At 42.6% G+C, this 16280-nt stretch overlaps 1 protein-coding gene across 10 annotated transcripts in view; it reads left to right on the top strand.

Annotated features, from left to right (window-relative positions):
- adgrv1 (adhesion G protein-coupled receptor V1) overlaps positions 1–16280 on the top strand; it is a 560536-nt gene that overhangs the window by 321688 nt on the left and 222568 nt on the right. For 9 of the 10 annotated variants that reach the window (XM_048527106.2, XM_048527099.2, XM_048527104.2 and 6 more), the window contains 4 exons: positions 1531–1773; positions 5918–6325; positions 7656–7840; positions 12697–12949. In XM_048527106.2, coding sequence (XP_048383063.2) covers positions 1531–1773; positions 5918–6325; positions 7656–7840; positions 12697–12949 — 1089 coding nt within the window. Of the gene's footprint in view, positions 1–1530; positions 1774–5917; positions 6326–7655; positions 7841–12696; positions 12950–16280 lie in introns of those variants that run through there. The other variant, XM_048527107.2, reaches the window with a different exon arrangement.

The following is a 16280-nucleotide window of genomic DNA, read 5'->3' as shown; positions in this document are numbered from 1 at the left end:
CTTAAAGATTAAAGGAGCAATAATTGAAATATTAAAAGGATAGAATCAGACAATGAATTTCATGAAAACCAAAAGAACTGCAGATGCTATAAATCAGGAACAAAAACAAAGTTGCTGGAAAGGCTCAGCAGGTCTGGCAGCATCTGTGAAAGAGAAAACAGAGTTAACATTTTGGGTCCGGTGATCCTTCCTCAGCATGAAATTAATGGGATGAGTGTACCACAGAATCACATTGAACTGAACAGCCTTCTTCTGTATTGTATAGGTCTGGAATTGAAAGTCTAATGATGACCATGAATCGATTGTTGATTACCAGAACAATCCATCTATTTCACTAATGTCCTTTAGGGAAGGAAACTGCCATCCTTACCTGGTCTGGCCTACATGTGACTCTAGACCAACTGCAATGTGATTGACTCTTATCTGCCCGATGGGCAATAAAAGCTGGCATAGCTAGAGACATTCACATCCTGTGAATGAATTTAAAAAATGAATCTTACCATGGCTAAATTAATAGAAAATGGGGCTGGATCCATGCTCCTAGTGGAAAAACTTTGGTCAGCAAGTTTACCAAAGACACTCTCCCTGGAGCTTCTGATCCCCCATGACCAAGGCATGCACCAAAACTGGCCCAAAGGAGTGAAATAGAAATCTTCATATGTTTGATTTGGGTGACCTGACAAAAGGTGCAATGTTAAAGTTAACATGCTTGTAATATTGTTAATTTTTTAACATAAGAGTAATCAAAGAAAGATAACTTTCCATTAATTCATTCTGTCTATTTGCATTTAAGATGTGGGGCTGCCGATGTTGGATTGGGTGGACAATGTGTAGTGTTACTTCTGATCAGGTTATAATCCAGCAGGTTTATTTGAAATCGCAACCTTTCAGTGTTGCTCCTTCACCAGGTGGTGTGAAGAGGAGCATACAGGCACAGAATTTACAGGCTGAGAGATCAAATCATCAGCCAGTTGATGTGAATGGAGTGTCAACACGCTGAATAATAAGTCTTTGCCGATGATCAAGAGTGTCAAACGATTTCTGATGAACCTGTTAGACTGCAACCTGGTTTCATGTGACTTCTGACCTTATTTGCATTGAAGCCCATAATACGCAAAGGGAACTTGTGGAATCTTATACAATGGTAGCAGGAAATACATCATGCCATAATAAATAATAAAATATGAATTTTGTTTCATTAACTGTCCGATACTATCATTGTTTATTGCATCTTAACTGATGAATATATGATTGATATGTTGCTCATGAACTCTGAAGAATAATTTAGATTTTCATCTTCGTCTCAGTTGGAGCATGGGACAGTTAATTAAACACAACAGAAAACATGCAAATTTCAAAGTCCCTTTATTTTAGTACAACTGACAACTTAACTTTGATGTTAAAGTTAAATTTAATTTTTAGACTGCCATTATGTTTTATTGTGTCACTTAAATAGTGACTCACATTGCACTGTGAAAAGACTGGGCAATGTTTCTTAAATACTAACCATTTTTGAATGCTACTGTGCAGATCCCAGAATCTGAAACATGGTTTTTTGTGGAAATCTATGAAGTCGGTGCTGGAGCCATGATAAATAGCAGTGCTCGATTTTTAAACGTTACCATTCTGGAGAGTGATATGCAGCACAAGCTGATCTTTTTCGCTGCGGGATCTCGGCTTCCTGTCATTCATCAAAAGGCCCCATTTGTCAGTCTGCAGGTCATCAGGGAGGCTGGTAGAAATGCAATTGTCAGTGTTGGCTATCATACACAGGTGAGAACTATTGTGGAAAAAAATGTTTTTAAACCTGATGCAGTAAATTATTTTGTGATGAACAGTAATCTTATCAATTATAAAATACAGTCAAAAGTTGAACTTTGAGAAAACCTTGCAGCTATAATCATGTGCTCTCAACGATTTCGTATAGTACAAGAATAATTTAATCTCTTATGACATTCATGTTATTTGAGTGATCATCTTTCCTGAACAAAGGCATTTCTAAAATCTTTGGATAAAAAAACATTGATCTGTAAATCTGCAAGAATCAGTTTTTGGTGTAATTAATTTTTAGATTCTTGTGAATGAGTCTTTTTAACTTTTTTTTTCCCTCTGAAGGTTGCATCTAGCCACTTCTGGCCCATTGCACTTCTTGTAATCGGGTAGTTTGTTTCTCCAGTTGCTTAATCCAAGGCAAGAATGAACTAATTTACTGTGCGACTAAATATTGTAATTTGAGTAGCACTCCAGTTTTTCCTTGTCCTAGTCTTAAGGTTCTGAGAAAGAAAATGAAATACAGAAAAACAAAATAGCATTCACAAAGGATATGGATGATTGATGGAGACCTATTGGCAAAATTGTTGAAAAGAGCAACAAGATTAGACAGCACAAAGAGTAGTTATGCAGGCACAAAATATGTACGCATGAGATACGTAAATACAAGGGAGATGGATCTACAGAGATTTACTTCATGTGTATATTCAGTATTGTCTCTATCATCCTTTAAAAGATTATTTTCCTAAACTTTGTAATGTGTTCCTTGCTCTTTGATTCCCCCGGAGAAGTGCTCACCTGGTAAGATCTTTGTTTATCGGTGAAGTTGAGGTAATTGGCTGGAATTATAGTTCGCTCTTCCACCAGATTGGTGTCAGACAGTCCAACTATCCTTGAGCCGCTGAAGGATCTCCTCTGCCACCACAGGTATTTTAACAGAGAGATATCTACATCACACAAGAGTGCCAGGTAAACCCTTGGTGCCAGACAGTGATCTAGTGAGGAGATGCCACTTGTTTTCATATCCTGTGCCAACAGGAGTCTCCACTTCTGGGGATTTGCTCCCACTTGCCCCCATCCACCCGTGCCACCTATTTGTGGATATAATCCTTCGCACCAGGGCCTGACAGTTTCGGCGAAATTGCTGAACTTAGCTCTAGCTTCCGGCTGGAATTTTGGTGAGGCTTATGTTGCAGTTCCAGCTGTAACCAGCCTCCTTGGAATGTTGCTGGGACTAGAGAGCAGCAGGTCATCTGATTCGCTACCCAGTCTCAGAGGCAAGACTTCTTCCCAGTTGGCAAGGAAATCGTGACCTGCACTAATTAATGTTAGACAGTATAAGTTGAACTGAAGGTTTCTGTTCATTTAGAAATGGGCTCAATCCTGACTATTCAGTCATGTGGTATGGTTACCACTTCCATTGATTTCCTATCACACAAGTTACAATCTGTTTTCTGTGCTGGGAATAATTTCTGTCTGCAGATATATACAATTTATTGAAATCAGAGTTTTTTTTCTGTGTATATAAATGCATAAGAGCTGAGCAAAAACAATGCAAATTATTTTGGAAAAGATGAATTATAAATAACATCTCTAAATCTTTCCACTATAAGGAGTTATGTAGATCATAGAATCACTACGGTATGGAAACAGGCTCTTGAACCCAACAAGTCCACACTGACACTTGCAGCATCCCACCCAGACCATTCCCCATAATCTATACATCCCTGAGCACTACAGCCATATAACATGGCCAAACCACCTAACCTGCACATCTTTGGACTGTGGGAGGAAACCGATACAGACACAGGAAGAATGTGCAAACTCCATACAGGCAATTGCCTGAGATTGGAATTGAGCCCTAGCCCCTGGGGTTGTGAGGTAGCAGTGCTAACCAGTGAGCCACTGTGCCAATTACATTTGATCTTTATCAATGGAATGGAGAGCTTGCTTATTCATTTCTGCCATTTAAGTATTGTTGATCACCAGATTAGCACTCAGACAGTGAAATGAAAATTTACTTCAGTGAGAGGTAATATTTGTCAGTGAGATATTTCTGAATAAAACAGAACTCATTGGCAGCATGGTGGCGCAACGTTTAGCATTGCTGCCTCACAATGCCGGGACCAGGATTGCGATTCCATTCTTAGGTGACTGCCTTTGTGGAGTTTACATGTTCTCCATGTGTCTGTGTGGGATATCAGTGTTCTAGTCCAAAGATGTGCAAATTAGGTGGATTAGTTATGGGAAATACATCGTTACAAGGATAGGGCAAGGTGTGGGTCTGGGTGGGATGCTCTTTGGAAGGTTGGACTCAATTTCCACATTGTAAGGGTAGAAACTAGTAGAGATAGGTGCTCTTGAATATACATTATTCAAACTCCCTTTGTCCTGTTCATAAAATTCTCGGCTGGAAATTTTTTTGTGCAGTGACATGTTGTGGAATCAGAACTGAGGGCGAAAATCTTTCCACTTCACTGTCTGTTTGCTGAACAACCTGCCAGTGACCAATCAATAAGGGCGACGAGGCAAAATAACTGATGACTTGCATCTGGAGAGGGAGATGATGCAGTTGACCATACTATCATCTGACATGGAAGGTGGTGCCGGTGCCATGTTTCAGGAATCACCAGCAACCAAACACTGAATGCAGCTGAGTCTAGCAGGAAACCCAACTCTGTGAGCAGTCGTCATCTATAGGACACCACCCCTCCATTTTCAGCTGCAGGCTACTTCTCAGTCTCACAACATAGAAACCACCTTTCCTCCTTCAAGCAAGGAACCTCTGTCAGCCTCGGACAAACTGCTGCCACCAATCCAGCTAACCATTATGCCTTGCCAACCCATGTTCTCACCTACTTTGAGATGAGACATTGCAGATCTCTTGGCACTTTGACAAAGATTGCATTTCTATCATGAACATTGTGTGTTCCTCATTTGCATGTCACAGAAAGTGGTGGATGAGGGAATCAGTGTTTTAGCAGAGGTGAGTGAGTGAATGCTTTGAGTTTGGAGGTAGAATTTCCTGAATGGATAAAGTGGTAAAGCCATGCCTAGATTCTCTACCCTCTTTGTTCTCCCTCATGTCTGTCAGGATGCTGTGGATACTGGAATTCTGGAAAAAGAAAACTTGTAAGAGCAAGAGAAACTTAGCAGCATCTGTGGGTGAAGAAAAACAGTGTTAATGAAAATAACTCTTTGAAGTTGAGAAGAAAAGTCATGTTGGACTTGGAACATTAACTCTATTTCTCTCTCCACAGCTGCTATGGTTCCTCTTTGTCTTCTTCATTGACCTCCTGGTTATGGGAAAGCCAGAGCTGGGTTTCCTGCTAGACTCAGCTGCATTCAGTGTTTGGTTGCTGGTGAGCCCTGAAACATGGCACTAGCGCCACCTTCCATGTCAGATGATAGTATGGTTAACTGCATCATCTCCCTCTCCCTCTTGTGTTCAACAGTCAGGGCTTCCTCCCTCTTCAGTCCCAGGTTGTTAAAAGCATGCCAGGCTGCCACAGTCCAGGAACCCCTAGCTGGGCCATACAGATGATCAACATCACAACTGGTTTATGTACTTGAGTCTGTTTTTGAGGAGAGCGTGCTTGATGATGATTCTGAATCTCACCGTGGCTCACATAATGGTGCTTCTCTGTCTCAGTCCTTGATTTCCTCAGTGGTCCATTCACTGGGTGTACATTGTCAAATTACTAGACAACTTTCTGTGGCAAGTTTAAAGGGCAATAAATGTGCAAATGCAACAAGTCATGAAAATCACAATTAAAGGCAAGATGCAGTTTTTGCAGAGCGAATGGGCAACTTGCAAAAATTGATCATTTGTGAATTACATTTCAAGAGGCATCACCTTACAATAATTTTTTGAGAAATTTTGTCATTAGTGGTGGTGTGTCTTTGAGCTGCCACTAATATGTCAGCAAATGCTAGCTCTTTTTGTAATATTTCTGTTATAATGGATTTACAATTTTATTAATTTTTATTCAAAAAGCGCTAATTATAGATAGAGCTATTAAAGTTATGAAACAACTATTTGCAACAATAACAAATACACTTTGGAACAATAGGAGAAATAATTGTTTATTTTCTTGACTCAGTTCAAACAAATGATCTTATTTTGTGTTCAATTTGTATTTTATAGGAATTAAGAAGGGCTGAACTGGTAGGCCAAACCTTAGTGATGCCAGCTATTGCAGGGATGGATTTTGTGAAGTCGGAAGGCACTTTAACTTTCCAACCAGGGCAGTCGAGTGTTCCATTGGACATTGTGCTAACTCCAGAATTGGCATCTTCGAATCCATTGCCAAAGCGATTTCAGGTGGTGCTCTACAATCCAACTTCAGGAACTCAGCTGGATAAGGATTACAGCATAGCAAACATCACAATAGTTACAGATGCTAACTCTCAGTTCTTTTGGGGTTTGATTGATCAGTTATATCAACCCTTGGATAATGATTTGATAAACCAAATTCTTCAGAAACTGCAAAGCAAGATTAACAAAGAGGCCACAGGAGAACAACTCAGTGCAGTAATGGAGGTGTTAGAAAAGGTAAACTTACAATTTCAGATGATCATTTATTTGAAATGACTTTAATATCGAGTGCACTTTATTTATTCCCTCATCAGTCATTGATATTCTTGGCTAAGCCAGCATTTATTGTCCATTTTTAATTGGTTTAGAAAGGATGGTAGTGAGCTGTCTACTTGAACCACAGTGATAATCAGGACACTTGTGGTTTTAGGATGGGAACTCCAGGATTTTAACCCAGTGACAGTGAAACATAGAAAATAGGTGTAGCAGTAAGCCATTCGGCCCTTTGAGCCGGCACCAGTACATTATGGTGATATTTCCAACTCAGAATATGTGTGACTTGGAGGGGAAATTATAGGTGCTCATGTCCTCATGCATCTGCAGCCTTTGGACCTGTACCACCCCGAAGGACAATGTCTGGAAAGTGGTGTTTGGAAGCACTTTAGTGGGTTTTTTTGATGGTACACACTGTTGGCACTGTGCATCAATGATGAAGGGAATAAAGGCTGAAGGTGATGAATGGGATGCCAATTGACTTAAGTATAAGAGTAAAAACGCTTTTCAAGATGCCAACACTGAGAACAAAAACAGCTGAGAAAATTCAGTGGGACAGGCAGCATCTTTGGAGAGAAGCAGAGTTAATATTTCAGAGCACTGACTTCTCGTCAGAACTTGTTTTTACGTTAATTCTCACAAGTTTGATTATGACCGTGTAAACCTGAGTCTCAACTAAATTTGTATGCTTTGTGGGGTAATTGTGTACATTACAGAGAGGGAATTGCAATAGTTTATTATTTTACCTTGGCATAATGACATAGATGGCTGTAACCAAATGGTATATTTGGAAATCAGTTCTACTTAATTATCATATTGACTGTCTCTTGATAATTTCCAACAGATTCTGGAGGTGTTGGTGGAATGAGAAGAAATTTATATTTTTTCGAGGTGCATCTTATCAGTCTTGTATTTTGTGAGACAAGTTTTTTTTTAAATAGGAGCTATTTAAAGAGAAAATAATCATGTAGCTTAATGTAAATGTAGATAATGGACATATTCTGCTTGAAAGATTTTTTGTGCAAAATACTACATTCTCCACTTCTTAGCCCTCAATAACCAGTTCTGTCTTGAGACCAAGGACACTACAGGCCTGGTTTATGACATCTTTATACGTTTCACTTATACCTGCTGTGCTGAACACTGATTTATATAGTCTTTCGATTGTGAAGGTCCTTTTAGGATTTCCATTTTGCCTGACATACTCAGAGAAAAATTCTGTCCAGTAATACTTCTTCCGTTATTAGTTTTTTGAGTCAGAATTTAATGGATTAATTTATTTACAATCCATTAGGTGATACAGGAAGGAGAGAAGAAGCCAATCAGTAACACCAACAGAGAGTTACTTTATAATAATCTTTGTGCACTACTAGACCCTACACGCAAGGATACTAAAGGATTCAGTCAACTGGCAGAAGTGACTGAGAGGTTTGCCTTTTCACTCCTCACTGACATAGAATGTGGATCACCTGGTGAGAGGTAAAGTTATGAGTGACTAGTGAGATTTTATTAGATTAATGAATAAAGCAATAACCGCTATTTGCATCCATCCAGGGATTGAATATAATGCTTTGGGTACAAAATGAATTAGCAGTATTTATTAAATGACAACAGCGAAACATACCATAAAGCAGAAACAGGAATGTCAGGAAAATCGTAAATCATTCATTAGCTTAAAGCATTCTTCAACTAAATGAAGAAGGAATGTTAGACCTATTTCTCATTTTTCCTGGAGTAGGAATGTCATGTAGTCATCAGATGCCCACCACAAAATATAATCAAATTAAAATTTAAGAATAGCGTGGGCATTGTGTTCACTGCAAAATGGTGTTCATGAAAAATTAGATTTATTTTGCGATTATGAGCACCGAAAAATCAACTACATATTGGTCTCTTTTTCCCATTCCTTTACAGCAGGAACTAATTTTTTTTTCTCCTTGTGATTTTTGTTTGAAAACAAACTCAAGTCTCTGTAATATTGCTAAAAAGACACAATTTTGTCACAGCAGTTAGCAAGAAGTTTTTTTTAATTATACAGAATGACTTAATTGGGATTAGGATGATTATGACATTCTGATTTGATTCTAGATCAGGTTGGCACCTTATCAAAAAAAAACGCACAGAAGGATAATTAAGTTCTATTGAAATCATAATTCAGTTATGTAATTATCCTTTAGTAGGATTTCAGTTGAAAAGAATCCAAGGTAATTTAGGCTTTGGAATATAACATAAGGAAAGTTGATGTTTCACTACTCAAAACTGTCAAAAGCCAAGATTCTGACAAAATTAGCTTCCATTTCTTGAGTTCAAACATGGATACAATCAATTTATATATAATTTCCATTGTTCACTGTTTCAGTTAGGTTTATCTTCTGAAAATGTCTAGGTCCAAAGTAAGATGGTGCTTCCTTTCAACATGTGAAATAGACTGACGGTGAAATTGAGGATAATTTGTTTGAGGAGTGTAGAAATAGATTGTAGAAATAACCATGGATACACTCTCAAAGTTGCCCCTTCCTCTACCAAGGGATGGTTTTAAAAACACTCAGTTTCCCTGGAGAGCAACATTGAAGTCAAAATGTGTAGTTTAGAACCACGCTAGACTCCAGTTTTGCATTAAATAGTCCATTCTCTATCTGTTTGAAGCCACAAGTTTTAGCTTGGTTCACCTGTCAATGCCTGAAAACATCAATTGTTTCTAACTATTGTCCTTTTTATCCATCAGACTGAAAATAAAATATATACATGATTTACTCTGGTCTCCAAAGTAATAAGTTATCCAGTCACTTCTTCCATTGTTTCCCATTTTCTTTGTTCAAATTGTGTCAACATAAATTTCTGCCATGCCAACTTGTTCCCTTGTTAACTGTAGAAAAATCCTGAGGAATTCCACATTGATTTTATTTGTACTGTGGAATTGGAGAAGCTAACACAGTTTGCGATTCCCCTTTTGAAAAAAGTCTTAAAAGCCACAGTGCAATAAAAGTTCTACTTTTTGTCCTGACCTATTCATTTGTACATGGAAGGTAAACTACTTACAATGGGACAACAGTACATGCTCAAGTTTGGAGAGATTAGCTTTTCAAATCTTAGAATATGTATAAGATGAGTCACAGAATTTTCCATATGAATTAAAATTGCACAAACAGAATACACTTAAAATGATCTAACTTTTGTTTTGGTTTTGTTGCTATGGAAAAGAAGCTGATGATTGGGCCTCCTTCCTCCATTAGCTATTACTTGAAGCAAGAAGATTTTACGTAAATATTGACCAATGGCTATAACATTTCCATTGATGATTTCAAAGTGCTATTTACCAAGCAATTGAAGGTTGTCATTGGGATAACATAATCATAGAGATTCAGGATGACATGGCAATTTATCTGATATCAAAAAGCCTTTCAGCATCTTCCAGATATTAGACACAGTTCAACAGACCTAGCATGCTGATTAGATTGTCCAAGCCTGGCAAAATCTCTCATGAGCTGTGCAATCTGATTTCTTTATTCAAAGTTATTTACTCAGTACTTTTGCAGTGTGTTGAACCAAAATGCTTAAAAATGTTCTAACCATTTGTGTGTAAATTTGTTCAATTTGCACAACATGACTTGAGAGAATAGTGCATGCCTCCTATTTATAAAGGAATTTATTCAAATTCTCTGCTGTGTTAGTCACTCATGATCAGTTTCAATAGGGTTCAAGCCTAATAACTTGAGATTGGTTGGCTCACCGAGCTGGTTTGTTGTTTTGCAGACATTTTGTTACCATGCTTGGTAACATCCTCAGTGCAGCCTCCGATGAAGCAACAGTCTGTTTCCCGCCTGGTTTCTAAACTCTGTGGTCCGCTGCGATGGATTGCCTCATTTCCGGTTTTCCTTCGTAGTGAAATGTAAATGGGGTCCAGTTCAATGTGTTTATTAATAGCCTGCTTCATGGAGTGCCATGCTTCCAGGAATTCTTGTGCCTGTCTCTGCCTAGCCTGTCCCAGGATCTTGGTGTTGTCCCAGTCAAAGTTGTGGTTCTCCTTGTCCGTGTGGATTGAGATGAGTGAGTATTGGTCGTGTCTTTTTGTAGCCATATGCATTCCACTACAAAGGAAACCCGGAAGTGAGGCAATCCATCTCATTGGACCCCAGGGTTTAGAAATGGGGCGGGAAAACACACCAACACTTCATCAGAGGCTGTACTGAGGATGTTACCAAGCATGGTAATGAAACGTCTGCAAAACAACAAACAGTTCGGTGAGCCAACCAACCTCAATACCCACAACCCAAGCTACAGATCTACTCCAAAACCTTAGAGCTTGGCACCTTGACTAAAGTTATAACAAACAGAAGAGCCCCTGCAGAAACTTTCTGTCAGTGATTTTACAAAAGTATTGGAAAAGTCAGAGGAATGGAGCCAAGTGTTTAGGTTTTTTGTTGAAGTATTCTTCAAATGTGGGTGATACTAGCAAGACCAGCATTGATTGTCTACCTCAAAGGAAACATTGGTGGGCAGCATTCTTGAACTGCTGCTGTCTGGGTGCAGGGTGCACAACCATGGTGTTGCCTGTGAGGGTGTTTCAGGACTTGAACCTAACAGCAGCAAAGGTAGAAATCTAGTTTCAAGTCATAAAGTCATACTGCATGAAATATACCCTTCAGTCTAACTCATCCTGGCTGACCAGCTATTCCAAATTAAACTGGTTCCAAGTGCCTCTATTTGGCCCATATCCCTCTATTCATATACCTATCCAAATGTATTTTAAATGTTCTAACTGTACCTGCATCTATCACTTCCTGTAGCAGCTCATTCCATATATACACCGCCCTCTTGAAAATGTTATCCTTTAGGTATTTTTTTAAATCTTCCACCTCTCACCTTAAAGCTATGCCCTCTAGTTTTGAACGCCTCTACACTAAGGCAAAAAACCTTTTCAATTCACCTTCTCTATGCCCCTCATGATTTTATAAACTTCTATAAGTTCACTCCTCAATCTCCTACACTCCAGGGACAAAAGCCCCAGCCTATCCAGCCTCTCCTTATAACTCAAACTATCCAGTTTCAGTAAGATCCTTGTAAATCTTTTCTGCACTATTTCCAATTTATTAATATCCTTCCTATAGCATGGCAACCAGAATTGTACTCCAAAAGTGATTTCAACAGACTCCTATACAGCTGCAAAATGACGTCCCAACTCATTTAATCGATGCTGTGACCAGTGAAGGCAAACATACCAAATGCCTTCTTCCCCCACCCTGTCTACCTGCAACTCCACTTTCAATGAACAAAATACCTGACCTCCTAGGTCGCTAAAGGTGTTATTTGGAGAGGTACTTGCAGCTGCTGTCCTTGTTGTTTGAGGTGATAAAAGGTCATGAGTTTGGAAGGTGCTGTAATGGAGGCTTTTTTTTGCTGCAGTCCATCTGTAGATTGGCACGGTGTAGCTGTTTACACTGCGTGCCAGTCGTCGAGAGAGTGAATGTTTGAGGTAGTGAATATAAACATCTGCTTTGTCCTGGATGCTGTCAAGTTTCTTTAGTGTTGTTGGAGATGCAGTCTCCAAGGTAATGGGGCGTATTCCACCACACTCCTGATTTGTACTTTATATTTGATTGACTTTAGGGCACGAGGTGCAGGTAAAATTCCATTTAGTGCCGTGCACTTCATTTTTACAGCTACATGCAATCTCAACCACTCCACCCAGCGAGAAAAGCATTTCCTGTCTCCCCAGAAGTAATGGCAGTGTCGAGATGAGCTATGGTCTGAGAGAGCAAGCAGGAAGCACTCAGTTGTCTGTCGCACTCAGGTTGAAAGAGGAGTGCAGCAGGATGAAGTGTGAGATGTGAAATGAATTCACATCTCGCACTCAAATGGAGGTGGATATACAGTGATCCTGTTTGGCCAGGGCGAACAGTGGCTACAGAAGTCAGGAATTCTGTGCTGGCCACTTCTGCCCACCCACTTAATCAGGAGAGTTTAGCCATTGCTAGGAGACTGACATGGAGCTTCTCCCACCATTAAGTGGGGCTGACCACTGTGTTTCCCACTTTTACAGTCTGTATTAAGCCCAGCCCAATGTTGTAGTTCAGTGAGTTTACCATGCAGCCTTAACTGAGTTGCATTGTTCCAACTTTGATTGTCATTCAAAAACATCACTGTGTTTGGGGTCAAAAATTGCACATGCTTCTCTCATTTGAAGACATTAAGTTTATCGAAGATTAAACTGGACAAATGTGGGTTTTCATCTGATCTCGAAGCATTGAATTCATTTATTTTATGTGGGATACCTACCATAGATCTTGGAATTATCAACAACATTTTTATTACAACTTTTTTTCCCAATTTTATAGGGGCAAAACGGTTCTTGATAGTTGCCAGTACCTCACAATTAAATCATATCACTGGTATCACCAACAAATTAATGGACATAGAGTTGAAGGAAGAAATGGTGATTTCCTGCAAATTCCTGAGCGCCTGCTGGATGTTCCTTTTACATCTTCAATTAACACAGGGAGTGGAAGTTGTCAACATGTGCAATTCACAGAATATAGCAGCCAGCAATGGTTTCAAACAAGTGTAAAAGGAATTGCACTCAACAGTAAGGTAAGACCAATTTTCTTCGGAAACAGTTATACTGATATTGATGACCTACAGTTAAACAAACAAATAATTGTGGGAGTGAAATTGTTTCCCTCGGACATATTGATAATAGTTGATCAGTAGATGGCAACAAAGAAGAAAACTTAACAGTGCAAAAAATTCAGGTTTTAGCTTTGGAAAAGAAGTACGCTTGGTGAGTTAAATAGATTTCTGTCAAACTTGAGATCTTTATTTCTCATTTAGTTGATACAATTGTACTTGAGATTATTCATTTGAATGAAGAGCCAAAAAGGACATAATTCAGCAAACAAACGCTGCTTGGCCTGCTGTGTTCATCCAGCCTCACATTTTGTTGTCTTGGATTCTCCAGCATCTGCAGTTCCCATTATCTCTGATGCTATTTTAACCTCACTGCGAAGCCTCTTCCAGGGATGCCTAACCTGAAGAAGTTACCCTCCTCCCTCTGGACCAACCTCAGGGAATCTCTCTCCCATTGCAACTCTCTTGTAATCTCTGCAGCCTTGAAACTGCTCGACCATGTCCTGAAGCAAACCAGGTACCACAGCCACATCACCTTCCTCAGCACCTGCCTACGGAACCGGATCATCCCCAAGGGACTACAGTCCACATTTCAGCCTTCCCAATTTGGCCCCAACCGTGACCACCTGTACACCCAAAATATCCAGACCCTTCAAAAGCGTTTCTCCCTGCAAGTCCTGAAACAGACACTCGCAGCCATGCGCCGGCACCTCCACTGCAATCCAGCCTGCCCCAGCTCAGAACCTCCCTCTCCCAGACCTGCAAAGGACCCCTGCTGTTTTTTATCCTCCGCAGGATCCACAGACTGAACACCGAGTTTCACTCAGCTTTACTGGACACCAAAAATCGTAAATACAACCAACTCACTGGCCCCTGCCACCCACAAGAGGATTCCTGCGCCTCCAAAATCCCGAGTCTGTCCCTGCCCCTCCCCCACCATGCACCCGCCGCCATTGACCATGAGGACATGGCCGGAGGCCCCACCGATGACGTCACATCCGCCTCCGCCGGCCACATCACTTCCGGGACCGCTGCTGCAGTCACCCTCACCGCAGCCGCTGCTGCCGCCCACCCCGCCCACGGCCGCCGCCGACGGAAGCCCGCCCACGGCCGACGCCAACGGAAACCCGCCCACGGCCGACGACCTCATCGCTCCGCCCACAACCTCCACAGCCAGCTACCCCAGAGAAGACAGCCACACTGAGCCCTGCCGCATCTTCACCATCCCCCCAGACCTCCCACTGACTGAGGACGAACGGTCAGTCCTTAGCAAGGGGCTCACCTTTGTCCTCCTACAACCACACATCAACGAGTACCAGTCACGATTGGACATAGAGTAGTTTTTCCGCCGCCTTCGCCTCCATGCCTACTTCTTCAACCGGGAGCCTAACCTTCCCTCCACTGACCCCTTCACCCGCTTCCAACACAAGTCCTCCTCCTGGACACCACCCCCAGGCTTCCTACCCTCCCTCGACCTCTTCATCTCCAACTGCCGTCGAGACGTTAACCGCCTCAACCTCTCCACCCCTCTCACCCCCGCAGAACAGGCAGCCCTCCACTCCCTCCGCTCCAACCCCAACCTCACCATCAAACCCGCAGACAAGGGCGGCGCAGTGGTAGTATGGCGCACTGACCTCTACATCGCTGAGGCCAGACGCCAACTCTCCGACACCACCTCCTACTGCCCCCTCGATCATGACCCCACACCCGAGCACCAAACCATCATCTCCAACACCATTCATGACCTCATCACCTCAGGGGACCTCCCACCCACCGCCTCCAACCTCATTGTTCCCCAACCCCGCACGGCCCGTTTCTATCTCCTTCCCAAAATCCACAAACCTGCCTGCCCTGGTCGACCAATCGTCTCAGCCTGCTCCTGCCCCACCGAATTCATCTCCACCTATCTGGACTCCATTTTCTCCCCTTTGGTCCAGGAACTCCCCACCTACGTCCATGACACCACCCATGCCCTCCACCTCCTCCAGGACTTCCAATGCCCTGGCCCCCAACACCTCATATTCACCATGGACGTCCAGTCCGTATACACCTGCATTCCGCATGCAGATGGCCTCAAGGCCCTCCGCTTCTTCCTATCCCGCAGGCCCGAACAGTCACCCTCCACCGACACCCTCATCTGCCTAGCCGAACTCGTCCTCACCCTCAACAACTTCTCTTTTGACTCCTCCCACTTCCTACAGACTAGGGGGGTGGCCATGGGCACCCGCATGGGCCCCAGCTATGCCTGCCTCTTTGTAGGTGACGTGGAACAATCCCTCTTCCGCACCTACACAGGCCCCAAACCCCACCTCTTCCTCCGGTACATTGATGACTGTATCGGCGCCGCCTCTTGCTCCCCAGAGGAGCTCGAACAGTTCATCCACTTCACCAACACCTTCCACCCCAACCTTCACTTCACCTGGGCCATCTCCAGCACATCCCTCACCTTCCTGGACCTCTTAGTCTCCATCTCAGGCAACCAGCTTGTAACTGATGTCCATTTCAAGCCCACCGACTCCCACAGCTACCTAGAATACACCTCCTCCCACCCACCCTCCTGCAAAAAATTCCATCCCCTATTCCTCATTCCTCCGCTTCCGCCGCATCTGCTCCCACGACAAGACATTCCACTCCCGCACATCCCAGATGTCCAAGTTCTTCAAGGACCGCAACTTCCCTCCACAGTGATCGAGAATGCCCTCGACCGCGTCTCCCGTATTTCCCGCAACACGCCCCTCACACCCCGCCCCCGCCACAACCGCCCAAAGTGGATACCCCTCGTTCTCACACACCACCCCACCAACCTCCGGATACAGCACATCATCCTCCGACACTTCCGCCATCTACAATCCGACCCCACCACCCAAGACATTTTTCCATCCCCACCCCTGTCGGCTTTCCGGAGAGACCACTCTCTCCGTGAGTCCCTTGTTCGCTCCACACTGCCCTCCAACCCCACCACACCCGGCACCTTCCCCTGCAACCGCAGGAAGTGCTACACTTGCCCCCACATCTCCTCCCTCAACCCTATCCCAGGCCCCAAGATGACATTCCACATGAAGCAGAGGTTCACCTGTGCATCTGCCAATGTGGTATACTGCATCCACTGTACCCGGTGTGGCTCCCTCTACATTGGGGAAACCAAGCGGAGGCTTGGGGACCGCTTTGCAGAACACCTCCGCTCAGTTCGCAACAAACTACTGCACCTCCCAGTCACAAACCATTTTCACTCCCCCTCCCATTCTTTAGATGACATGTCCATCATGGGCCTCCTGCAGTGCCACAATGATGCCAC

This window comes from Stegostoma tigrinum, chromosome 3 (genome assembly GCF_030684315.1).
Source record: "Stegostoma tigrinum isolate sSteTig4 chromosome 3, sSteTig4.hap1, whole genome shotgun sequence".
Classification (NCBI taxonomy): Eukaryota; Metazoa; Chordata; class Chondrichthyes; order Orectolobiformes; family Stegostomatidae; genus Stegostoma; species Stegostoma tigrinum.
Note: the sequence above shows the minus strand (reverse complement) of the source record. Positions and strands in the feature narration are given on the sequence as shown.